Raw genomic sequence first — 25,888 nt, 5'->3', positions numbered from 1 at the left:
TAAAGCCTTGGAGCCAACCCTGTGGCCACATGCCATCTAGTAGTCTTAATACCAAGACCCAAAACGGGAAGCTCAGAGAAGAAATCAAATCCGCCCCCAGCTCATAACTGAGTTCATGTAGCCCCTAACTACAGAGTGTGGTGAAAGCAAGGAGGTAGACTTGCTACTCACCACTCCCTTGATACATGGGGCGACTGCTACCTGGAAAAATATAGTTTGCATGTGGTGCACTCTGCAGCGGGTGCATACCTGAGACCAAGCCATAAATAATAGTGGCAAACCTTCTTCATGGAATCCAGAAACCTGTTCCTTCCTGAAGGATTGACGCAAGAGTGGGGTCCTCCAGAATGAACACCTCCTGACGAAGCCTGAAAAGAACCGCCCCAAGCAGGAGGACAAGTGTAATCTGCTTGAATGAGAGGCAGGGGGAAACGCCCATTAATGTCTACTCTTTTAATTCAACAGAGAACCAGAGATTGTGGAGGGATGCAATGAATTTGGGAGAATCTGAGCTTGTAACGAGACCTACAATTGTGTTACAATCCAACGGGCAGGAGTGGGCCGGAGTGGGACGACATGCTGAGAGAATATGCAGTGAAGAGGCATAAAAAAAATGCGCTGACAGGAGAACTGGAAAAGGTTTGGTCCATGTGTACTCCCCAGAGGGACTACTAATCAAACAGCAGTTGTTTTTGATTCTTTTGTAGGACTGGACTTTAAATGCTTAAGTTCATGAACACTTCTGTTGGCATGACTTGGAGTACATTTCTTTTTTAGTATAGGGTTAGCCTCGATGGTAAAGGACTTCTGAAGTCTAGGTTTGAAATTGGTTGGCAGTCACCTTTTGGACTTTGGTTTACAGGTAAGTGCCTCCTTGGAAGCAGAGACTTGTACATTTAGGATTACAGGTGTTGGTGTAAGGCAGCACCACGCTGCGGTGCAGTAAGCAACTGAAATGTTCCACTTTGTGTTGCCCCAGCAACACAACATAATTGCACCTATGACAGGAACAGAAAAATAAATGCATCTCGCCTATTAAGCAGCCAGATCAAAACTTTCAACACAAACTCGCCTCATAGTTTGATCAGTGGTCCTCTTGTTATATGTCTGCTTTCTCTAGGCGTCTCATGGCTGTGTGCGCATATACAAATTGACTCCTGTTGAAAATAGTAGGTCTATGTGCATCTGAAAAGTATTACCAGTGAAGGAAAATAAATGTATATTTGCCAAATCCTTAATCCACTGTCAGTGAAATGGTATGGAAACAACACACAAAGGGCTTGAGTAGAGTGTCGTCAGGGCTGTACTTGATCCCTGGCTTCATTGATTTTGTTTGTTTTTGTTTGGTCTACAAGGTTCTCTCATCTCTTCCTTCTTTGGAACAGATTATATTAGTAAAGGAGAAAGAAAGTGTGGTTATGGCCTAGATACACAAGAGTCACTGCAGTGCGATCCAGTTGTCCAATTCTGACTCCGTTTTTGACTTTGTACACCAACACCACTTCGCTCATTTGACTGTATTGGACAGAGCAGCAGGGCCTAGTAGAATTTGGTCTGTTGAGCCACATGGTTGCCTCATAAATAGTAAATTGTCAATCAGGATATTTTCCAAGATTTACTGGTTGCTCCACCAGCCTGTCCACCAAACCGTTTGAGTTCTAAGGCCAGAACTATCACTGTAACTTTCAGAGGAATGTCCTGCTCTTTCTCTCGCCAACATCTGACAAGGTAATCTGGTGCCCTCTAGTACAATGTAGTACAATGTTAGGTCTCACCTGCCCACTGAAGGTTAACTTTTGGGGGCGAGTGGGAGGTTTGTGTTTCGGTAATAGATATGTGCATACCTATGAACACACTGATTACTTTTTGCACTGATTTGTTCTCTTTTTCTACACTAGTTTCCGTCCTTTATACATTCTCAGAAAAGGAACCCTCAAACCCACCTGAAGGATCCAGACATGGTGTGGGACTTCTGGTCCCTTCGACCCGAGTCTCTGCACCAGGTATGGTATATTTGTATTCTTTCTCCATTACAAAAATGTAAAAGTGCTTTTATTTTTTAAACAAGTGCATGCAGTGTTTGACATGAGGAATGGTAATAATAGCGGTGTGCCTATGTTGCATCACACAATTTGTACTCTGCTTTTGCATCAATGTTTGCTTTACTCGTCTGGTTTGGGATCTTATTAGAAGCAGGCGTATGCAAGCCAAAGCAGTCAATGTTTTAGTGCACGTTTTGCATTTTGCTTCTATGGTTATTAATGTGCTTTCTATGGAATTGTGAAAATAAGTATTCTGTTTGTGGTGCTAAAAAGTAATGGTAAAACAAGATGTCATGAACTTGGTGGTAAGGCGAACCATTCCTACAAATCATTCGAAGTGTGTGACATGAAAGTCTTGTTAGCATTGGATCTTAAAATGCCACTTGCTCACAATGGTCCAGCGATACACAGCCTTTCCAAAAGTGAAGCTATGGGAAGTGTTGAGTGGTTTTTCTAGAACCACTAACCCTAGTGTAAGGCTTACACCTGACAAGAAAGGTAAGCCATTCCTCTTTTTAAGCGAAGGTTAACATGTACAGAGTGGCAAAGCTTAGCTCTCAGGTGAAGTTTTAGGTCGACACAAAGGTGTACAATCCATCCACACACTTCTCTATAGAAAATATATCACACTTCTTAAATAAAGTATATCATTTTCAGTATATTAATTTATCAGTACTTTGGTACACTGCAGAGTATTAAAAAGATATCCATAAAGTAACAGGTGGTGGGGAAAGTAAGGTAACCACAAAACGTGAAAAGCGGGTAGACCCCATATGACTGTGACAAATTATGTAATGTCTTAAAGAGACAACCCAACCCAGGTATAATTGGAAGGTGATAGACCTGGTGGTCAGCCCCTAACACATATAGGTAAAGGATGAGGGAAAATGGGAAAAGGCCAATTTTCACCTACAAGAAAGTCAGACAATCCCTAAAGCCTATAATAATGCCCCCCACCTTACTTTGGACATGTATGGCATAATATGGCAATTAATGCAAATCTGATAATGCACCAAAGCCTTAAAGGGTAGGAAACCATTTTTAACCGAGGCCACAGGCTTTTTAAGAATTATAAGAACAATTTAAGCACTTTCCTTGTTCATAAATTCCATGGAAAAAAATTGTAAGATTACCAAGGCTAGCCAGAATGTTAAAAATACTGTCCCGAGGCCACCAGGGGTCACATGCAAGATGGCTGCCTGAACGCAATGCTCGTCCTCAGCCTTGGAGTCATTGAGGCGGTATGGCGACTAGCGGTCCTGATCAGTTCTGAAAAGTAGAGTCCCGAACGACAGATGGTGCAGCCCCCAAGAGGGAGCGAAGGAGCCGCCCAGGAGCCAGTGTCTTGACGATCTGCACTCCGATGTCCATCGGCGGCCCCTTGCGGGCCAAGACCAGTGGTGTGGTTACCTGCGTCCCGTTCGGCTTATGAAGGCGTGACGAGCCGGGCAGAGACGGCAGGTGCAGCAGGACACCTTCGTTGGTGTGAGGGTCACTGGTGTGTGGCTTGGGGAGCAGCGGACCCCGCCGTGGTGCCCTGGAGTCTGGAGGGGATAGTTGAGACTCACCCCCCCCCACCTCTCCCACCCCAACAGAATAGCAGCCCACTGACGAGGCCGACGCGGGAGCGCGCCTCGTTGGGAGCGGGCTGCCGAAGAGGCGGCGGGCCATGAACGGCCCGAACAAAGCGAAGCTGGTGAGAAGCAGCAGGGGAGCCCAGCTGGCCAGAGGGTGCCGGCAGGTTCAAGCCCACTACCCCCCCTCCGGCTGACCCCCCGCCCCCTCGGCGGGAGAGCGGCCGTGTGGAGGACTTGGGTTGGCGCGGCCCCAGCAGCAGGATACAGAGCCACTGCTGCATGACGCGGAGCGCTGGGGGGGGGGGGACTGGGAACCACTACCGCCTGCCTGTTCTCCCTACTCCGTGTTTGCAGGAGGAAGTGCACTACTGGGGGGACAGCAACATAAGGAACTGCTGCATGTGGGAGATTGGTGCCCGGGAAGGGGATCCCCCCTGCTGCCCTCCACCACTTTGAGGACAGGCAGGCATCTGAAAAAATAAATGCAATAGACACCGGCTGCAGACATCAGTGTCTAGAAGGAAGACCATGGCCTTTGCAGGCTGAAGAGCGAGCCCTCCCACGTCTGGTCACCCCACAGTCCAAGGGGAAAACGCAAAGAAGGAGGCCTTGCTATAAGGAAAGGAGGAGGGCAGGGCTTTCCTCTTTGGTCCCTCGCCGTTGGGGGCAGCGTTCCCCTGGTGGCACACCTGGAGCAGTACAAAAGTTATCTGGTAATGCGAGAGTAGCAGGCATGTGCATGAAAAAGAAAACCCTTTGAGATTGGAGAACCCACACAGTGTCTGAGCGCTACGGCTTATTTTTGGGAATAACGCTGCCCATGCCCTAATGTGAGCAGTTTGGGGTTCCTGCCCTGGGGCAGAGGAAAGTGTCCAGGGATGGTCCTTATTCAGAGTGGACCAGGGGTTGAGAGAGAGGTGCCTGAAGACCGGAGGAACAGGAGTCTGGATCTCTAGAGGCTGCAGGTGAAAGGAGACCGGAAACCCCCATGACCTGGAGAGAAACCCCGGCAAAATTTCAGTTCCATAATGAGGACACCACAATGGTGACTGGAGGTCCCCCAATGGCCCCGGCGCAGCTTGGCTTAATAAAATTGGACATATCCGTAAAGATCAGCATATCCCACTTCTTTTCGAAATGTTTTCTTTTCATCTGCCGCAAACCCAGGTAAGGCTGCCCACAGCCCCTAGGCCCCCCGGCACCCCAACAACAAAAAACACCCACGGCCAGACCTGCTTCCCTCCCCAGCTCGCCACAACCCTCCCAGCTCCCCTTCCTGGATCACAGCCCTCCCGCCTCCCATCCCGCCCCGAGCCCTGATTGGAGCTCTGCTCTGTGTGTTTGAGGTCCATAGTCCTACGTGAGCCACTCGGCTCACTCCACTACCGCGAACCCAGATAAGGCTGGCCACAGCCCCTAGGCCCCCCGGCACCCCAACAACAAAAAAGCACCTGCCTCCCATCCCCATCCCGCTCCCGAGCCCTGATTGGAGCTTTGCTCCGTGTGACATCTCAGATTGCATAGATAAGCCTTTCTCCCAATACACAGGTCTCCCAAATTTGGCAGGGCTTCTGTTCCCAAATTGTATTGTATGATATTCAGATTGCATTGATAGGCCTCCCCCCTCCCCCCCACCAATAAACAGGTTTCCCATATCTAGGAGGGTTTCTGTTCCGAAATTGAATTGTATGACATTCCGATTGCAGTGATAGGTCTATCCCCTACTATACAGGTCCCCCGAACTGATCAGCGGTTCTGTCCCCAAACTGTATAGTATGATATTCTGATCGCATTGATGGGCCTCTCTCCCACTATACAGGTCGACCAAATCTAGCAGGGGATCTATTCCCACATTGAATTATACAATATTCAGATTGCATTGACAAGCCTTTCACCCACTATACAGGCCTGCCAAATTTAACAGGGGTTCTGTTCCCAAATTGTATTGTATCATATTCAGTTTGCATTGATAGGCCTCTATCCCACTCTACAGGTCTCCCAAATTTATCAGGGGTTCTGCCCCCAAGTTGTATTGTATGATATTCAGATTGATTTGATCTGCCTCTCTCCCACTCTACAGGTCTCCCAAAATTATCAGGGGTTCTATTCCAAAATTGTATTGTATGACATTCAGATTGCATTGATAGGCCTTTCTCCCATTATACAGGTCTCCCAAATTTGGCAGGGGTTCTGTCCCCAGACTGTATTGTGTGGTATTCGGATTGCATTAGGGGGCGTCTCTCCCACTGTGCAGGTCTCCCAATTTTATCAGGGGCTCTGTTCCCAACCTGTATTGTATGATATTCAGATTGCATCGATAGGCCTCTCTCCCACTATACAGGTCTCCCAAATTTAGCAAAGACTCTGCTCCCAAATTTTGGACTCATAAGGACTACAATATTCCTTGGGGTCGCTCGTACTGTATGAGACTCCAGAACATAGTCAGAATTAGTCTCAAGCACAAACCTAGCTTAACCACCTTAACATCCTAGTGAGGAGCAGACCATGATAGAATAGTTCTACCGCCCTCACACTTTCCGAGAGACCTACGTAGACCGCACTAAACTTTGACCTACACCCCTGACAACAGTACGCCCAGCACCAAAACCCCACCGGGCAGGGCTCGGAGCATACACAAACCGACCCACCGGAAGAATAGATGGCACAAAAGCACCCAAGCCTACCAACACAAGAAGAAATACCAGCACTCCTATCACAAGACACAGCAGCCAACCACTCAACTTGCACCTCCGCACTGAGCGCCAAAATTCCCCCGGACCAGAAAGGGACGCCGAGAAAGGGCACAAGACAAGGCTACCACCGAAGCAACAACCTCAAATAGAGAAAACACAACGCCAAAAACCAAAACGACCAGAACAAAATTCCAAAGGAAAAATTCTTTATAGCTCACACCATACCTCGCAACAACCCCAGAACCAGGATACCCCAACGACAGAGACATGAAGACACACAAAGAACATACCGGGACAACCAGGGAAAAGACGGGAACACCCAAGAAGAATGTGGCTAGAGTCCGACCCCATCACCCCATACATCACAAGAACAGAAGGACACCCGCGTCCTATCGGACATAACGACGACTAAGATCTTATAACCAACAACCCAAACATGAACCTAACTGACCAATTCAACGAAGAAGCAGCCTTCGCGGACCTTCACCTAACCTGCACAAACGGAGAAGCAACACCAGTGACCAGCCAAGCTTTCACTCTAGCACACCGCTCCAATGAAGATGCAGCCTTCGCGGATCCACATCCACCCCCAATCAATGCCAACAATGATGCACCGCAACCAAACGACCACAAACCAAAACAAGGAACAACCAACAAACAAAACCACACCAAAAAGATCCACTGCAACCTCATCAATGCAAGGTCAATGTCCAAACATGCCACCGAGATGTACGATCCCTCTGTCGCAGAGCAGAGCAGATCGACATCTTATTTGTAACAGAAACTTGGCTAGACTACAATTACAAGATCACCCTCAACTGCTTGCCTGAATACTTCAAATGCATCCAATCAAACAGAAAAACCAAATGAGGGGGAGGGCTGGCAATCATTCACAAGGAACACCTGGATATCAAACTGGAAGACCCACTAATCATCGATAAATGCGAATCCCTAATCATACGTCTAGCAGTAACGCCCAAAACAAACTTGAAATTCGTACTGATATAGACTACCAACCTACAATGCAACCTTTGTAGACTCCTTCACAGAAGCAATCCCCGTCCTAGCCATCAAACACAATCACCTGATAGTCCTAGGAGACTTTAACATCTGGTTTGAACGAAAAAGCACGACCATACAAAAATCGCTAACCGGCCAACTAGCAGCATTGAACCTACAACTAGTCAAAGGAGCAACCCACTCGGCAGGGCATACACTTGACACAATCTTCACGAACAAACTACTCCTCACCACGGCACCCCGAATTCAAATACCCTGGAGCGACCACCTCATCATCCCCTTCGTAATCAAAATGACCACACTAACAGTCAGTCAACCGGACAAACAACGAAAACCATGAAAAGAAATTGGAGAACCATCAAAAACTCCAAACTGAACGACTTCCTGAAGCTTAACAAACCACACCCAACACTCATGGAAGATGATGACCTGGACAAAAAGGTAACCCTGCTGCATTCCTGGATTATAACTACTAATAGACCACATCGCCAAAGAAAAACCCTTTGCTTCTTCTAATAAAAGGTCAATGGCAAAATGGTTCTTCCCACTACTTAGCACCATGAAAAGAAAAAAAATGAAGACTAGAACTTGATTGGAGAAAATAAAACGATGCAGCGAACAAATTGAAATTCCTACAAAACAACCAGGCTTACAAAAAGGAAATACAAAAAGCGAAGAGGAAACACTACGACAACCGAATCTTCGAAGCACCAAACACCCAAAAAGAGCTCTTCAAAATCATAAACGAAATCAAAAACCCTCCGGGATGTAACACACCAACTCCGTCTGCGAAACTCTGCAATGACCTTGCAGACCACTTCAAAAACAAAATCACCAACATCCAACAAACCATACAAAGCAGACCGTCTGATCTGACCACAACCCCAATCTACACCTGGGAGAAGCACCTAAACAAACTACAAAGCTTTCCAGAAATATCAGTGGAGACATTCGTCAAACTGGGGAAGGAAAGCAATGACTCGGGGTCCCCCGAAGACCCCTGCACACCAGACATATAAAAATCGATTCTTAAACGAGGAACGCCCATGGAATATAACAGAAACATCCTCAACCATTCCATCGCAACTCGGAAATTGCCACAAGCCTTCAAAACTGCATACATCAGGCCACTACTCAAAGATACAGCGGGAAATGTAGAGGACCTCTCCAACTACAGATCCATCTCCAACATACCGTATACAGCCAAGCTGTTTGAAACGTACATATACAAAACAGTTTATAGAAGAGCACGGCCTACTAGACCAGGCACAAGTTGGCTTCAGACCAATGAGGAACGGAATCAGCTCTACTCTCAATATGAGACGATATAAACTTCAACGCAGACTCTGACAACAGCACTGTCTTCATACTCCTAGACTTATCGGCAGCATTTGACACAGTCGACCATGACACCCTCATAATGAAATTAGAAGGACTTGGAATAACAGACACTGCCCTACTATGGATCAAATCTTTCCTAACAAACAGAACGGAAACCGTATGGATGAAACCCCTCAACTCCAGCCCGAGAGATTCCACCTGTGGAGTACCACAAGGATCATCCTTCTCCCCGCTACTATTCAACATCTACTTATCAGAATCATGAAAAGCCACAGCCTCCCCTGCTACAACTACGCTGACGATACACAAAAAATCTTCAAAATACAAGGCAACCCGGAAAGAAACTCAACGCTAGAAAATTGCCTCTGCGATGTATTCTTCTGGATGAACTCCAACTCCCTCAAAATCAACCCAGGCAAAACTGAAATGATCGTCCCAGAAAATAGGAGAAAACCAATTCATCCCTTGGCCAAGGGAACTCGGGACAACCCCAGCACCCTCGCTGATTGTAAAAAACCTGGGGGTGCTGATGGACAGTCTCACGCTAGAGCCACAAGCAAACGCTCTCGTCAAGAAATGCTTCTTCCTCCTGCGAGCGGCAAAGAGAATCTTACCGTTCCTATCGTTCGCCAACAAAACCACCACCATCATCCTCGTCATGTCCAAGGTAGACTATGTCAATAGCCTATACCTAGGCATGCCTGAACGACTCAAAAAACCCCCCAAAAACTACAAAGCATTCAAAACGCGGCAGCCTGACTACTTCGGAAACTACCCCGAAGAGAACACACCGCACCAGCGCTGAAAACACTACATTGGCTACCAATAAAACAATTAATACAATTAAAAACAATGTGCATTACGCACAGAGCAGTACACAACGAAGGTGCTGAGTTCCTAAGACAAACTGCGCCTACATCAACCAACAAGAATGCCCAGATCAAGCATGGACATCTGCCTGGAACCGAAGCCCTACAATAAAAGAAAACTTGGAGGATCGTCCTTCTCTCACCAAGTCCCGAAAACCTGGAACGACCTCCCAAAGTACATACGCAACACAAGAAACCACCTATTATTCAGGACATTACTCAAAACCTGGCTCTTCACGTCATAACTAGAAAGACTGGTCACAGGGGCACCGACATAACAAAGAAACAATCAATGAACGTAGAGCGACCGCGATACACACCGATCAATCTTTGGGAAAAGCCAAGGTAAACATCCCACGACATACTAAAGGACCAAACGGGAGACAGCCACAATACGACCAAAGACAATAAACATAGCAAACTAAGACAAAGACTAGAACGAATCATCAAGAGGACCATGACCTTAACTATTACCTTCCCCAACAGCCCTAAGGACACAATACAGAGAGGGGAAAGGAAGCACTGCACCATGGGCCTCAATGCAATGGGTGAGGAACCGAATGTTTAATTGCTAAACAGTGCCCACCAATACAAAGCAGGAAGCACAATGCCCCACCACACAAAACTACAACTAAACAATAGTCCCAAGGATGTTTACCTCACAGAAACCAAAGAACCAGTCAGGATAGAAGGATACGAACGTCTGAATACACAGGCTCACCAAAACGGATCCACCAGGACAACACATCAACACGACTCCAACCCTGAACCATTCAAAGCCTTAACCGACCAGGGTCACACTAGATAACCTGAGAATAGTTATTATCCACCCAGTCCCACACCTGAAGATTAGGTTCAGATGCACCTACCAATCCAAACTATACTCAATAGGATACAGTTGGATCAGTGCAACATCACCAAAGCGAATCGGCCCACGAGGAACCAGCAACATCCCAACCCACAGCTATACAAACAACTGTAACGGGACCAGAAGTACCTGAATCAGGATACAGACCCCACTAACCCAACCCTCAATCTTCTGCAGCCTTAAACCCACACAAAACCACACAACCACCTCTCCCAGTAATCCGCACGCACTTTACCACACCGCGTCAACAACACAAACTTCACCCACAGCACTCTAGGCCTTCGCCCGATGCGATTCTAGCACCAAAGCCCAGCACTCGGTGTATACCGAGCTGAAGCTGCCAACAAAGGGTGACCATCTTCCAGGACTTCTCGGCCCACGCCATGTTGAGGCGGAAGAAATGTGGGGCTCTCACTAGATGGCTGCTGGAGAAGGGGGTGAGGTACCGCTGGGGCTACCCCTTCTCGCTGGTATTTGAATGAGAGGGGGAGAGGCACCACTTGGTGGTGGACGAAGACATACAAAGGGTCACAGAGGACTTGGTTGCCAATCAGGAGGCCCGCCCTCCGAGCGGGGTGGTCAGGGAGTGGATCCCAACCAGGGGCGCAGAATCCATGCGTGGACAGAGGAGGGCGAAAGGAAGTCAGAAATATCAAAAGTTGAATACCCCTCCTTCTCGGAATGCTGATACCTAAAGGAGATGCCTGTGAACTCCTGCTGAGCAGTTACTTCTTTTGTATACCACCCTTTCCAGGACAGGGAGCCCGTTGTTTGGGGTGTTCAGTTCTTGTTTGCCTCTTATGTGGCTGCCGGAATGGTGATTCAATGAGTAGCCTGACTATGATCTGAGTTGACAAAATGGGGAAAATGTTCTTAGGGGTGGGACGCAAAGTTGGTGAGGTGGGGGAACCGGGAGTCTGGGGATTTGGTTTGGGGTTTAGTTTGGAGCTGGGAGGTGATATCCCGCCAAAGTTGTTGGGATATGGGGAGGTAAAAATGACCATTACGCAGGGGATCCAAGGTGGGGGACGAGTCCCTGATGGTTCAACTACCATGCTCAGTAAAGTGGGAGCATGGGGTAGGATGGTTCGATTCAATGTGGGGGGGAGGGAGTCGGGCGGGGCGAGCCAGGGGATCAACACACTGGAAGGGCCTGGAGCCTAGTTTGATACGAGAGGAGTAAAGGGCGATGGGTGAAGAGGGGACATAGTTGAAGGGACGGTTGGTACGCTGAATGTAAAGGGTTTGAAATCTCAGAACAAAAGATCCCTGACCAGCAACATGTTCTGCAAACAGAAATGAGTGGTCCTCTTCCTGCAAGAGACGCCCTACCGACAAGGGGTGGAGTCACTGATAAAAGGCAAAGAGATGGGAAGGAACTTCTGGGCTTCTCATGTATCTTCTAAAAAGGAAGAGTTGGGTATACTTCAAATCGTTCCATCTGATGGAGATCGAGACCAAGAGGGGCTTCGGGGGAAGATTCTTGGGAATAAAGGGCACATACGAGGGAAGGCAGATCATGCTCTCCACCCTTTATGCACCCAATGGGGGACAGGTGGGCTTTCTGCATCGGGTGATGGACGGGTGGGCAGAGGGGGCCATGATGTTTGGTAGGGATTTCAATTTGATATTGGACCCCAAGCTGGACTGGTAGTCAGCAAAGGGGACAGGGATGAGAGGGGCAACGAAGGACAACCTAGCCCTAAGATACCTAAGATATATTTCTGTTCTCAGGGGATTTGCCGCCGGTTCTTCTGGCCACACACTCCCGTTCTTTCTAGCTACATGTTTTAGCCGCAAGTACCACAGAAATTGTCCTCCTGGTAGCCCCTCTTTCTCACAGGGATTCGAATTCTCTAAATGATCCCTCCACATACATGTCCCCCCAGGTGTACAAGCCCAACCTTTCCCAGTTTCTTATGGTGTGGAGGTCCAAGTGTACTACTCCTGAACCTGCCATTAGTGGAATTTCGGGCGAGTGAGGATGCTTCAGGTGTAGAACTAATTTAACCCTCCTCCATATTAGCCTGCCCAGCGACACTAGCATCGGGTCTTCGGCCATGGGGTTCTTTGGGGACCATAGAATTTCTTTCAAGTGCATTGGGGCGATTAAGTCTTGCAAGAGTCTAGTTTCAGCGGTTACATCGTCCGACAGCCATCTGGTTATATGGCTGAGTTGTGCCGCCAAATCTTTTGTAATCCGGGAGTTGTATACCCCCTTCTTTGTTAGGCAGAGTTGGTGTATTTAGTGCTAACTTGTGATGTGTAGTTCCCCAGAGAAAGTCCCTTATCATTGCCTCAAGGGTGTGAAAGAAAGTGGTTGCCAGACATTTCGTCGAAAAAAATTGGTCGACCAGACAAATGGTCGAACCAATTTGGTCGAAAACCAAATGGTCGAAATTTTTTTTTTTTTATTTTAACCCTTTTTTTTTTTCTTTTTTGGGGGGGTCCCCCCCCAGCCCCCTTTTTTTCTCTAAAAACCCCTTTTTTAACTAAACGAAAACCCGCAAAATAAATATATAAATAAAAAAAAAAATTCGACCATTTGGTTTTCGACCAAATTGCGTCGACCAAATTGCAGTCGACCAGTTTTTTTTTCGACGAGTTGACTGGACACCAAAGAAAGTTAGTCTGATATAGTAGCAAATATTTAAAAAATGGTACAGGAACCTCGGTAGGATGATCATTTTGGTGATTGATGCCCTTCCCATCATTGATAGCAGTAACTTGGACCAGAACTTCATTGAATTACGTAGTCGCTGTATCACAGTCCTAGTGTTGTGTTTGTGTGCGAGTTCAGGTGTATGCCAAATTCGTACCCCGAGGTACCTAAATGTCTTGTTGCCATTGTATTCCCACCTCCGGTAATTCCTTAGTCTCAATCCCCGTCAGACCTGCTGGTGGGAACAAGCAAGACTTTTGTCTGCTGAAGCATATCCCGGAGTAGTGCGCAAAAGCATCTAGTACCTCCAGAATTCTCAGAGAATTGTTGTGGGTCCCTTAAATAGAACAAGACATCATCTGCGTAAAGTGATATTATGTGATACTTCCCACCTATTTGTATCCCGGCGTCAAAGAAATGTTTTCTGATAAATACTGCAACGGGTTCGAATCCTAGGATGTAAAGCATGGGTGACAGCGGGCATCCCTGTCTGGTGCCCCTTTGGATGTCCCAGGTCATAGATATTGTCCTCTCTGTTTTAACTCTTGCCACTGGGTTTTTATACAGCACCTGAATCCATCTCACAAAGCCAAACCCATACCCAATTTCCCGCAAGACCTCAATCAACCATTCCCAATATATGGAGTCGAACGCCTTAACCGCGTCTAGCGACATCACTGCTAGGTGTTCTTTTTCATGTTGAGTTTGCACCATAATATGCTGTAGTCTGCATAGGTTAGCAGTCGTATTTTGACCTGGCACAAAACCACTCTGATCTTCGTGTATCAGACTGCCTATTACTCGGATTAGTCTCTTGGCTAATATGGTGGTCAATATCTTGACGTTATAATTTAACATGGCCAAAGGGCGGTACGAGTGGCATTCATCGGCTTGTTTATTCGGGTGTATCAGTGTTTCCCCTCTGCTTTTCGGTAGTTTTCCCACTTCGTATGCCTCCCTGAACACCTCATGTAGTATTGGGGTTAGCATCAGCTCATATGCCTTGTAGAATTCAGGTGGGAGTCCATCGCTACCCGGGGTCTTGCAGGTGGGCAGGGATCTGATTGAGTCAGTGATATCTTCCACTGTGATTTCCTCGTCTAGGGCCTCTCGTTGTGATTTACCCAGTGTAGGGAGCTCAATTTCCTCTAACGTGTCGCCTATGTCCGTCCATTGCACCTGGGTGTCATGGGCATATAGCTTAGTGTAGAAAGCTGTGAAGGTGTCATTAATAGATTGTTGCATGTTGTGCAATGTCCCGTTTTTTCCCTTTGAGCGTCGTCGTTGGGTGTCTAGGATGTACTCTCCTGCACAGCCACGCCAGCAGTCTACTGGGCTTACCCCCTTCTTTGTCCAAGTTTGACTACATAACACGAACTGCCAGAACACAGTCTCCCCCATGCTTCTTGGCATACAGTTCTGGCTTCCGCCAGTTTCGACTCTTCCTCCCTGGTCCCCCGGCTGACAGATTCCAGCTGTTTTATACCCTCTTCATGTTTCTCCAGCTCCTCTTTCAGTAGTCTCCTAATGCCTCCCGCACCTGCTATGACCTCCCCACGTATTACCACTTTCAGGGCCTCCCAAATTGTGCTCCAATGTGTGGATCACTACCTCGATTTTATAATGTATTCCTCAAGTTTGTCCCCAAGTTCCCTGCTGAAGGCCTGGTCAGTGAGTGCCTCCGTGGGCATTTGCCATATTGGTATGGGTGGCCGGGGCCCTGTCATCTCCCATTTCATGAGTAGGGGTGAGTGGTTGGAAATTGATCTACCCATGTATTCTATCGAGTCCACTTGTGCTAGATGTGCTTTATTGATAAAGAAATAGTCTATTCTCGTGGGCAGGCCGTGTGGTGAGGAGTAGTGCGAGTAGGCTCTGTCATTAGGGTGGCATTCTCTCCAAGCATCTGCCAGGTCCAGTTGTTCTAGCGTGAGGTTCAGCGCCAGTGGAGCTGCCTCAGCTCGGTTTCGTGGTGATTCAGACCTGTCCAGGTCGATATCTTTTACACAGTTAAAGTCTCCACCCCAGATGTATAGACCCGCCCGGTGTTGAAGTATTTCAGTGTAGAGAATGTTCAGGTCTACAGGTATGCCGTGGTTGGGAAAGTAGGAGTTTACAATGCAGATCCAAGTTTGCTCTATTGCTCCCCACAATACCAGGTATCTACCTTCAGTGTCTGCTTCAGTTCCTAGCAACCTGAATGGCACCCCTGGGTTAACCCAGGTGAACACCCCTCTTGCGTATTTGGGGGAGGTGGCCCCATGCCCCTGGACCCCCCAGAAATCTTTGTTTGACCATGGCCTCAGCTGTGAGATGGGTTTCTTGGAGTAGTGCTATCTCCACCTTTTTTCTGTGTAGATAGGATTTAATTATGTTTCTGCGCATATAGGTCCCCATTCCACGTCAACATTTTAAGTTGCATTGCCATGGTCAATTCTCAGTGAGTCCATGTTACGTCTCCCTGTCCCCCTTGCCTGCGCCCGTCAGTCTTGGCAGGGATCCCATCTCCCCCCACCTCGCCATGCACCCACCACGTTGTCCATAAGCCTGGACCCCTGTCACCCTCCATTTTCCATTGTGAAGACATTGGAGCAGTATAAAAGAACAACAACAAATAACACTAACCAAACAGTTGCGCCCACCCACTGCGTCGTGACTGCCCCCCGCATTGTCTTACCGCCTCAGAGTCATCCAGCGCGAATGTTCGCGTGCTAACAGGTCCGCACTGATCATTCTGTGGGGTAGGCTTTCGTGTGCAGGCTGGTCGGCCAGGTGTGGTATCCAGCCATCCAGAAAAAATATTGCTTCAACGGTTGTTACCTTTTAGTGTCTTAGCTCAATTTAAAGTGACCTTGTTAGGCAGAAACCTGTGCAGTTCCCTTAGGGACCACTGCAAAAGGCTTAAGACTACAGGTGTTGGCAGTAAACCCAATTGGTAGCAGTCTGTACCACCCAGATTTACCTGGTAGCTGTGGCTGAGTAGCCAGACTTCTCTCAAGAAGAGTTAGACAGTATATAGAGTATACAAGATAGGTACTAAAATACAGTAGCACAAGCAAGCACTGACCAGAGCCTTGGTATCAAGTATATAATTATTTATTTAAAGACACACTTAGAAAACACTCCAGCACTATTATTATAAGCAAGTTAAAAAACAGTCACTATTAATATATATACATCCCTTATTCCTTATTAGACAAGTCTTAGTTAACAACACTTATTTCCAGACAGAGGTGAGCGCTTAACTAAAGATGGCACGCCAAGAAGTTTAAGAAAAAGGGAGGAAAAGGCAGAAATTAGGAACAGCACACAACACAATCCTTTAGAAGCACTCAGCAAGGCAGGAAAGTCAAAGTCTACTTGTGAGCAAAACGTTCAGAGGCCAGGCTCCCTCTTGGAGAGAGTAGAACACCAATCTAGTAGGTAGTGGAGAAAACGTGGTATCCCGGTTGCCGGGGTGCTTGGCAAAGGCAAGGCGGCCACAAGATAATACGGGAAGGCGAAAAGGCAGGCAAACTGGTTATCCCCACCAGTCAAAGGAAGAAGACTCTTCGGGATGAAGATCTCCTCTGTCGGCGGGAAAAGTGGTGAGACGGTTCAGCAGGGCTCCACCGGTGGTGTCGTCGTTGCAGGTCAGCTCATCTTCTCCCTCTTCGGATTCTTTGGTCCTGTGGCGACGTCTGAAGCCCCAGTCCCCAAAACCCTGCTTTCATGCAGAAAACCCCCATTCACCAGTCCTAGCTGTCACTCAAACATGCTAAGTAGTGAGCCGGGCGGCTCACCACTGGGCCAATCACACAAGAGTGCGACTTGAGTTGCCGAGGCAACTCAAGTCCAGGGTGCCTAAACCCCCTCCCACACCCCCTGTGGTACCCAGACAGAGTGGCACCACTTTTGGAGGCTTCTGTGGAGAAGCCCGCCAAAAAGTGGAACAAAGGGCTCGACTTGGGTTGGAGTCACAGAAGCGAACACAAACACCATTTTGGAACAGAGTTTCGGCAAAAAATACCAACCGGTGAATTTATATTAATTTAATAAACCGGCGGTATGTTCGAGGCTATATTAAAAAGTGGTAGCCTCGAACAATGGAAAAATCCCATAGGAATATATTTGCGGTCGAATATAAAGTAGTATCCACTGCCACCAGCCAAAACTCGGTCGAGGGGAACTGGACAATGTCTCCTCGAACAACAGACCCCGGGGCAATTGAATTGCCCCGACCAGTACGTCCACAATATGATGGTTTGTACTGGTTCTGCTCACAATTTGAGACTAGTAAAGCCAATGGTGACTTTGCATGCCCTGGGAGACAGTAGTCAGTCCCATGGTATGGAGTTTGTTTGGTGGTCGCTACGACACCCCTGGGTTACTGCACGGAGGGTGCTGTGTAACCCACATACCAAAAACATATGAAGCCCTATGGGGTAAAGGACCCCATAGCCCATAAAACACATACAAAGTCAAAGGAACACCTCAAATCATGTCTAAGAGTGGGAGAAAAAGAGTCTCACTCTTAGCAGGAGAAAAAGATAAACCCCAAAAATCCAGCAAAGCTGCTGGCGGACTCACTAGGTTTTGGAAATTAGCCTTAACGGAGAATTCTCCCTAACAGACCTCAATGGTCGCAGTTTCCAGGGTTTGCTTTGTGGTGAGGTTGTGCTTCATGTGCCCTTTTCTTTGTCGTCTGCTAGTTTATTATGTTCTAGCCACATGTTGGCAGCCTCTGGTGTCTCCAGAAATACAGCCCGCCCTTTGTGTATTATTTTCAATCTGGAGGGGTATAACAGCATATATTTTTTGTTCAGCTGTCTTAGTCTTGCCTTGATCGGGACGTAGGAGTTTCTCGCTCTCTGTACAGCTGGTGTGTAGTCAGGGTATATAGTTATTTTGGAGTTGCCTCGCTCTATTATTCCACCCTCTCTGGAGTATGATCTCTCTGTTTTGGAAATTCAGGATCTTCGCGATCTTCGGGTGCGGGTACGAGTCTGGTGGTGGCTTATTTTGGAGGGATCTATGGGCTCTCTCCACAGCAAAGCCCTGCGATAGCTTGCCTGCGCCTATCTCTTGCTGCAATAGTGTCTCCACAAATCTGGTCGGGTTTAGGCCCTCTGTTCCTTCCGGGATCCCAAGCAGCCTAACGTTACTGCGTCTGGATCTCCCCTCTGCCTCCTCCGCCCTTGCTTCCAATATAGCAACCCTTTTCTCTAGTTCTGTTACCTTGGATTTCAGATGCGTTGTAGTCTGTTGTCTCCAGTAGTCCTACTTTAGCGGTGGTTACTCTTTCTGTGAGGTTTCTCGCGTCTCATCTCATTAATTGCATGTCCGTTTTTACTTTATCAATTTTGGTGTCGATGAAGGTTCTCAGGGCTCCGATGGCCAACACTTGGCCATCTCGAGTTTCTGATGCTGCTGTTTTGCCTGTTTCCAGGGGCTGGGGGGGCTTTCCCCTCCTGCTGCGAAGGGCGTGTTTTGGCTGCCGCAAATGAGTCCATGATGGTTGATTTTGCTTTATCCTTGTTCGAAGGCGTGGTGGTTCGTGAGCCTTACAGCGATTGTTCAGTTATGTCAGCCTCAATGTGCGTCTCGGCAGTGTTTCCAATGGGGCTTCGGGGGCATGGCCAGTGGATTGTGAGAGTGGCAGTCCCTGCAGTGCCAGGTATTCTGTTCTGCTCTGTTTTAAGTCGCCCAGTTTGTAGGCACCAAGTGATCAGGGCACATGTCAACCTTTCGCCAATATTCACTCTTCCGCTATTAGCTTCTTCCTTCATTGTGCTCTTGCCCCCTAAACTTGTTTCTCTGTCTAGTCCTGCGTGTGCACCGGGTTATGTGGCTACATCGATCAGATGAGGGAGGGGATTGCTTTGTCAGCCAGTTCAGTCTTGGGCAGGAAAAAGGTGCGCGCTTTGCGCTGTCTTCGTTGTCCTCCTCACGCTATTCACTTGTGCTGCTGTTTGTTCACGGGTGCTCCCTTCTTGTCTGCAGTTGGGTCAATCCCCTTCAGTGTTTTTGTTTCTTAGTTGTAGTGTCCCACCTTGTAGTTGCTAGCTATTCGCCCAGTATAGCTGTTTCACTGCTAGGCAATGATCATTCAAGGCTTGCTGTTTAGGTCATGGGCCAACATCTGCACTAGGACTCTAATCCCTTCGGCGCGCCCTGGGTTCACGTATTATTCACTCATGCGTAGTGGTGCTGCCCCTCTTTTCGCTTGCTCCCTGCCTCAAGTCCCTCACCTTGTTTGCGGAACGCACCCGCTGTGGGTTCGGGTTTGCGATTGGTCTGATGGGCTCCTTCGCCTTGACCAGCGCTTCAGAGTAGTGTGCTTCGTGTTCAGGGGGCAGCCAGTCTGCGACTTCTGGGGGCTTCTCTGCGTCCGCCGGGGTGGTCTGTTGCCGTTCTCCCTCGATCTGGTGTTCGTTGTGCCTGTCATTTCGCAGAGCGCAGACGGCACTGTTTTCAATCCGGCTGTCCCAGCGATCACCACACTGCTTCCATTGGAAGGGGGAGATGTCCTCCTCGGTGCAATCCGTGTCTCAGCGTCTGAACTCGGTCGCCACCTGCTGCGAGCTCCGCACCATCCTTGTGATAGTAGTGGTTGGGGGTCGCCCCCGTGTCCCGATTGGCATCCAATATAGTTTGATTCTGCTGCTGTTTGTCTCGCTTGCTGTGCACCCGCAGCGGTAGGCGGCCCTTCCCCCTTCCCCCCTCCCCCCGCACTTCCTTGGTGCGTACTCGCGTCCGCCATCTTGGCCTGTCCAGGGGGTGTCAGTGTAAGGGTCGTTTCTGACATTCCTCGGCTCCGTTTAAAGTCGCTCTTTCAACCTGTATGTGGAGCAATGTTTCACCTGTCCATCGATGCAACTTGTAGATTTTGTGCAGTTTCACCGTTCGTAAAGGATCTTGAACGAGGATCCTGGCTGGAGCTCTGCACCACAGCCACCTTAGGCCATGCACACTAGACCACACCCTCATGGCAGGGCTTCCTTTTAAGGTGCAAAGGGAAATGTTTTGGCTACTTGGGGAGTCAGGTGACATGATGCCTGAGGGATCTCTTCACCAGCAACTTTCGCACCCTTTGGTCGGCAGTGAAGCGAGACATGGAGAGGTGGGCAGGGTTGGGGTTATCATAGATGGCGCAACTGAACTCTATAAAGATGGTAGTTCTCCCCAAGTTCTTGTTCCAGATGCTACCGATACCAGTGTCTGGGTCATTCTTAATGGAGGTGACGTGAACTATGTTGAGGTTCCTCTGGTCGGGGAAGAAACATAGGATCTCCTGAGATATTAACTAGGCTGAAAGAAGAGGGAGGAGTGGGATTCCCGGATCTAGCAACGTACTACAAAGCTTCCCAGCTGAGAATCCTGGTGGTTCATTTTACCCCAGGGTCAGGGAAACAACTGGTGGCAATGGATAATGAGGTACTAGCCCCGGTCATGTTAGACGAGTGCTTGTGGGTTCCCAAAACCTGCAGGCCGAGGAGAGTCCTGCTGCACTGAGTGTTGGATGTCTTGTGGTCTGTTTGGAAGGAGGGAGGTGATGATATGTGGCTCATGACGTGGCAAGCGCCCTTGAGCTGTATCTGCCCCCCCCCCCCTCAGAGACGGGATTGAGAAGCCATTAGCGTTCCAACTTTGGTATGTAGCTGGGCTCAGCAGGACGGGACAGCTATGTGGGGGGGGACCTTTGTATCTCTGAAGGGACTTGAGGAGGCTCTGGGTCCGGGCCAAATGTCACCCTTTCGATTCCTGCAATTGAAGGGGGCCCTGACCAAGGATATATGGGGGTGGGGGGAGAACCTCAGGAGGGGTGTTTGGGAGAATTCTCATTTATAGCTAATTTCCCTCACCTAGTTAGTCCCTCAGCAGCTTTGCTGGATTTCTGGGGTTTATTTTTTTCCACCTGGTAAGAGTGTGAGCCTTTTTCCCACTCTTACATGTGTTTTGCCATGTGTATTTCTACTTTTTGTGTGATCTTGGGCTCTGGAGCCACACCGCTCCATGAGCCCCACTTTTTGTTACACAGCACTTTCAGTGCAGTGACACAGGGTTGTCTTTTAGACTTCCCACTGACTCTGGGGCTGACTACTGTCCCCCAGAAACATGTAAAGTTGCCATTAACTTTATGTAGTCTCTTTAGAACTACAAACCCAGTACACACCATCTTACATGGAGTATTGGAAAGGGTTAATTCCTACCCCTTTTTGGCTGTGCCTCTTGGAGCTTTGTTTCACTCTCTTAACATTAAGACTTGGCTGGTGGCAGTGGTACCTACCCTAACTTTTCTACCGCGATTATAGTATATTACGTGATACTGTTTTAGGCTATTGTATTAGCCTCGAACATAAACCCGCTTGACCAAATACTTTTTGTTTTGGCTCCGGTCGGGTTTAGTCGCCATTTCTTTTTGTTAAAGTCCTTCTTGTGTTTTACTTTTTGCGCCAAACAAGGTTTGCCGCCTTTGTTTGTCGCCCTTTGGCGGGCTTCTGCCCAGAAGCCCTCCTTTCGCGTCTGGGTATCTAGGTGGGCTGAATGTGAGGGAGGGTTTTAGTCACCCCCTGCACAGGGTCTCCTCGAAGACCCAAGTCGCACTTTGTGTTGATTGGCTGAGGTGATTGTCCGGGCTGGATAACCCCCCTGCTGGGTGATTGACAGCCAGGCTGTGTGAATGAGGGATTTTGGCATAAGTCAGGACTCTTGGGCTGGAAGTCAGAGTCGCCACTGGAACTGCAAGAACCGAAGAGAGGCAGAGAAGAAGACAGCTGCTGCAATTCCCGAGTCCCGGTGAAGCCCTGCTGCAGTCCTGAGCTATCTACCCTTCAACGACCAAGAAGATCCAGTCTGGAGTATTCTTCCATTGAGCCTGGTGGGATCAACCAGCTCACCTTCAACAGCCAGAGGATCCTCTTCTTGGTCGAAATCGCTTCACACAGCTGCAGTGGTCCGGATAGCCATCTGAAGAGCCTCTCCTGTTTTTAAAGGAGCGCACCTTTTTTTCACCGTTGCTTCGCTGCTGCTGGCTTCATCCCTGGGTAGTGCAGATCGCTCCAGACGTCGTCCTTCTTGTCCCCACGACTGAAGCTCCAGGAACCGTGAGTCTGCAGGAACTACCAGAAACAACTGCCGTAGCACCAGCTTTCTTCAAACGAATAAGGTACTGTGTCCGACTTCGAGGAATTGGGGTGAACCCTTTTTCCTCACCAAGGCTTGTCCTTTTCTTCCTTCCCTCTAACTTTTGCTTACCTTTCGACAATATCCAAGTACTCCTGGCAAATCTCGAATCGTGAACTGTTCTAACCTTGTGATACTCGACAGCCAGATTCCTGTTCCATTTGACACTGGCGCAGGCCTATTGACTTTCATCTACTTTTTAGAAAGTGTCCTCTGTTTCTATTTGCCTTGAAAAAGTATTGCCTATGATTTTTATCCTCTATTCTCTTGTGTTAATTCATGTGCTAAGTGTGTTTGAGTTCAGTTACATTTTTTCCTGCAGGTACGCTTTTCTTTCGTAAGACCGAACTGTCATTACTGTCAAAAAGTGATTGTGTATTAACCCACGGTAAAGTCTTTGTTTCACAACAATAGTCTGTCAAATCCCAATGTACTTACCTTGAATTGATCTGCACAAGGGGAATTGGTTGTGTACAGTATATTTGGAGTGTGGTTTTATTTTAATAGAAGTGAAGTGTTTTGTGAACAGATGGTTTAAAAATAAATGTACCTATACATTTTTTTTTAAAACTTTTGTTTATTGGCAGAAAGTGAAGACAGGTACAGTACATCATACACAGAGAGGAACAGAAATTGCATTGTCACGTTCGGGCATTACATCATGCACATATCTCAACAGTTCGAAACATGGGGGGGGGAGGCTTAACAGTCCAGAGGGGCTAGGTGCCCAGGACATCTGGTGCCGGGTGGGCCGGCTCCAACAGTGGAGTGGGGCTTCCGTCCACCTCGTCCTTGTTGTTCAAATAGCTGCAAAACTCTGTCCACACATTTTTTGGGCGAGATGATGCAGGCAAGAGTACAATATAATCCTCCTCGCACATTTGTACCCAGGTAAGGGCTTTCAGCCACATCTCAAAGGTAGGGGGAGAGCGGCGCTTCCAATTCTGCAATATACATCGTTTGGCAACGATTGCACTTATATTAAAACATTTCAACATTTTTTTTTGCATTTTCCCCGGACCATATTCCAAACAGCAAAGCCAGCGGGTCCGGGTCTACTGGAGAACCAATCATCTCTGAGAGAGCTCCTGTCCCCTTCAGCCAGAACGTGCCCAGTGTAGTACAGGACCAGAACTTATGCACGTGATCTGCCTCGCCAAAGTTACATCTCGGGCAGGTGTGGGAAGGGTCGCGTGTGAACTTCGCCACTCTATGTGGCGTGTAGTAAAGCCTGTTAAGAAATGTATATTGTATGCACCGGAATCTAGTGTTAAGGGAGACTTTTCGCGTGTATGCACACATTTTGTCCCACATTTCTTCAGTAATTTCTATTTCTAGCTCCCTGGCCCAAGCTTCACGTGGTTTGAGGGATGTGTTCCCTCGTTTTTCCAGTTGCATTTTGTACAAGGAGGATATTATGCCCCTGCCACCTGTGGAGTTTGCTATATATTGGAGTTCGGGTGCATCTGGGGGCTCGTCTGGGTAGGAGGGCCACATTGGACGGACCACCGCTCTCAGCCTGAAGTATTGCAGTAGCTCAAGGGCTGAGTTGGAGTGTTCGGGCTGCCATGTTTGGGGAGTGATATATTTACTATTTGGGAACAGGTCAGTTAGCGCTTGATATCCCAGAGCCTCCCATTGTCGCACAAAGTGCTGGTCGTGCGTGGGGGAGAGTCCAGGGAACTGCCATATGGGAAGCCATTTATAATATGGATGATGGTCCTGTGTGGTGTTCAAGATCTTGTTCCATGCCATGATTGTGGTGGCCACAGGGTCTGCCGGGGCATCTGTCTGATATGTATGATGTAGCACCAGGGTCATGATATTGGTCCCATCCCCTGCCATTTTCTCCAGTTTGACATGTGGAGGCGGGTTCGTATGTGCGTACCAGTGCGTAGCATGTTGGGCCTGCGCTGCTATCCAGTAGAGGGTCAAATCAGGGGCCGCTAAGCCTCCTTTTAGAGAGGGGTCATATGTTGCCACTTCTTGCGAACGGCACCGGAGTGCCAGAGGAACTGAGCACACGCTAGGTGGAGCTTTTTGAAATATTGCTTCCCCGGCCACACCGGCATGTTGGCAAAGATGTAGAGAAGCTTGGGGACCGCAATCATCTTAACTAGGGACAGTCTGCCCGCCAGGGATAGTGGGAGGTTGCGCCAATTAAGCATCTTGGTTTCAATGAGCCGCGCTGTCGATTCGTAGTTCTCGGCCAGTAGAGAGGCTCTTGAAAGCGATACCTGCACCCCCAAGTATTTGATGCCCCCTGGGGACCAGCGTAGGGGGTATTCGCATGATGGTTGTTGAGTTGCCGCGGTCAGGGGGAATATTTCAGATTTAGAGTAGTTGATCGTAAAGCCGGAGTATGTGCCTATTTTAGTTATGGCTCGGATGATCGGGTCCAGGTGTGTGGAGGGGTTTCTTACATAAAGGAGTACATCATCGGCGTACAGGGAGATGATTTCCGGTGTGTCTTGTAAGCGGATACCCTTGTGAGTGTGACGATCCCTGACGTGGTCAGCCATGGGTTCAATGGCGAGCGCAAAAAGAATGGGGGAAAACGGACATCCCTGGCGGGTACCCCTGTGCAACTGAAAGGGAGAGGAGACAATAGAGTTGGCGAGTACTCTGGCCAATGGGCCCGTGTACAGCAGTTTTATATAGATCATGTTTGGTCGCACTCCCATTTTCCCCAACACAGCCCATAGATACTGCCACAAGACCATATCAAATGCCTTTTGGGCATCTAGCGTGACTGCTACTGCATCCGCCTTGGGGTCGATTCTGGACATTACATTGAACAATCGGGGAATATTAAGTGCTGTAGAACGGCCAGGAACAAAGCCACTCTGGTCCTCGTGGACCAGGTGGGGCATAAGTGGAAGGAACCTGTTAGCAATCATTTTAGTGAATATTTTCGTGTCAGTGTTGATGAGAGACAGGGGCCGATAGGAGCCACATTCGTCTAAAAGGTTTCCCGGTTTTGGGAAGGACGGTGATTAGGGCTTCCCACAGGGAGGGGGGGAGGGTGGGTAGCCGGAGCGATTCGGTCCAGACCCCGTGCAGTACGGGAGCAAGGATAGCAACATGCTCCCTATAGAACTCGGACGTGAGGCCATCAGGTCCCGGGGCTTTATTCTTCGGGAGTTCCGAAATTACCTGGACTATCTCCTCGATGGTGAACGGGGTATCCAATTGCTCCATAGTGCTTTGGGAGATAAGAGTCATAGGGATGCGTTCTAACAGGTCATCCAGGTCGTGGGCGTTGTGTTCCAGCTGGGGGCCATATAGGCTGGCATAAAAACTAGCAAAGGTGTCAGTAATGGCTTGGTCTGACAAGTGTCGCTGGCCCTGCTCATCCAGAATGCTGTCTATCCGGGATCTACCCCCTTCCGCGCGCACTATTTTGGCCAGGGTTCTACCGGGTCTGTCCCCCTCCCCATATCTTCGGGCAGCCACGGGGCAGGGAAAGTACCGTACCTCGCTCAGGGCATGGGATTCGAAGAGTTCCAGTTCTGTCCTAATTTTCGCTAGGGTTGCCGAAGCAGGCGCCGCCGCGTGTTCTTGTTCTAGGGTTTTAAGTTTCTTTTTGGAATTAGTTAGGGCCTGCCTTATGGCCTTGAGAACCCCAGCCTCCCTTGTGATGCACATCCC

The 25,888-nt window shown here is 48.5% G+C and overlaps 1 protein-coding gene across 1 annotated transcript in view; it reads left to right on the top strand.

Moving 5' to 3' along the window:
- Positions 1–25,888, top strand: part of LOC138503559 (catalase-like) — a 515,936-nt gene that overhangs the window by 124,929 nt on the left and 365,119 nt on the right. Inside the window, exon 5 of the mRNA XM_069623379.1 lies at positions 1,899–2,003. Coding sequence (XP_069479480.1) covers positions 1,899–2,003 — 105 coding nt within the window. The remainder of the gene's footprint in view (positions 1–1,898; positions 2,004–25,888) is intronic.

The sequence above is a fragment of the Ambystoma mexicanum genome, chromosome 11 (genome assembly GCF_040938575.1).
Source record: "Ambystoma mexicanum isolate Mex_15411 chromosome 11, UKY_AmexF1_1, whole genome shotgun sequence".
Classification (NCBI taxonomy): Eukaryota; Metazoa; Chordata; class Amphibia; order Caudata; family Ambystomatidae; genus Ambystoma; species Ambystoma mexicanum.
Note: the sequence above shows the minus strand (reverse complement) of the source record. Positions and strands in the feature narration are given on the sequence as shown.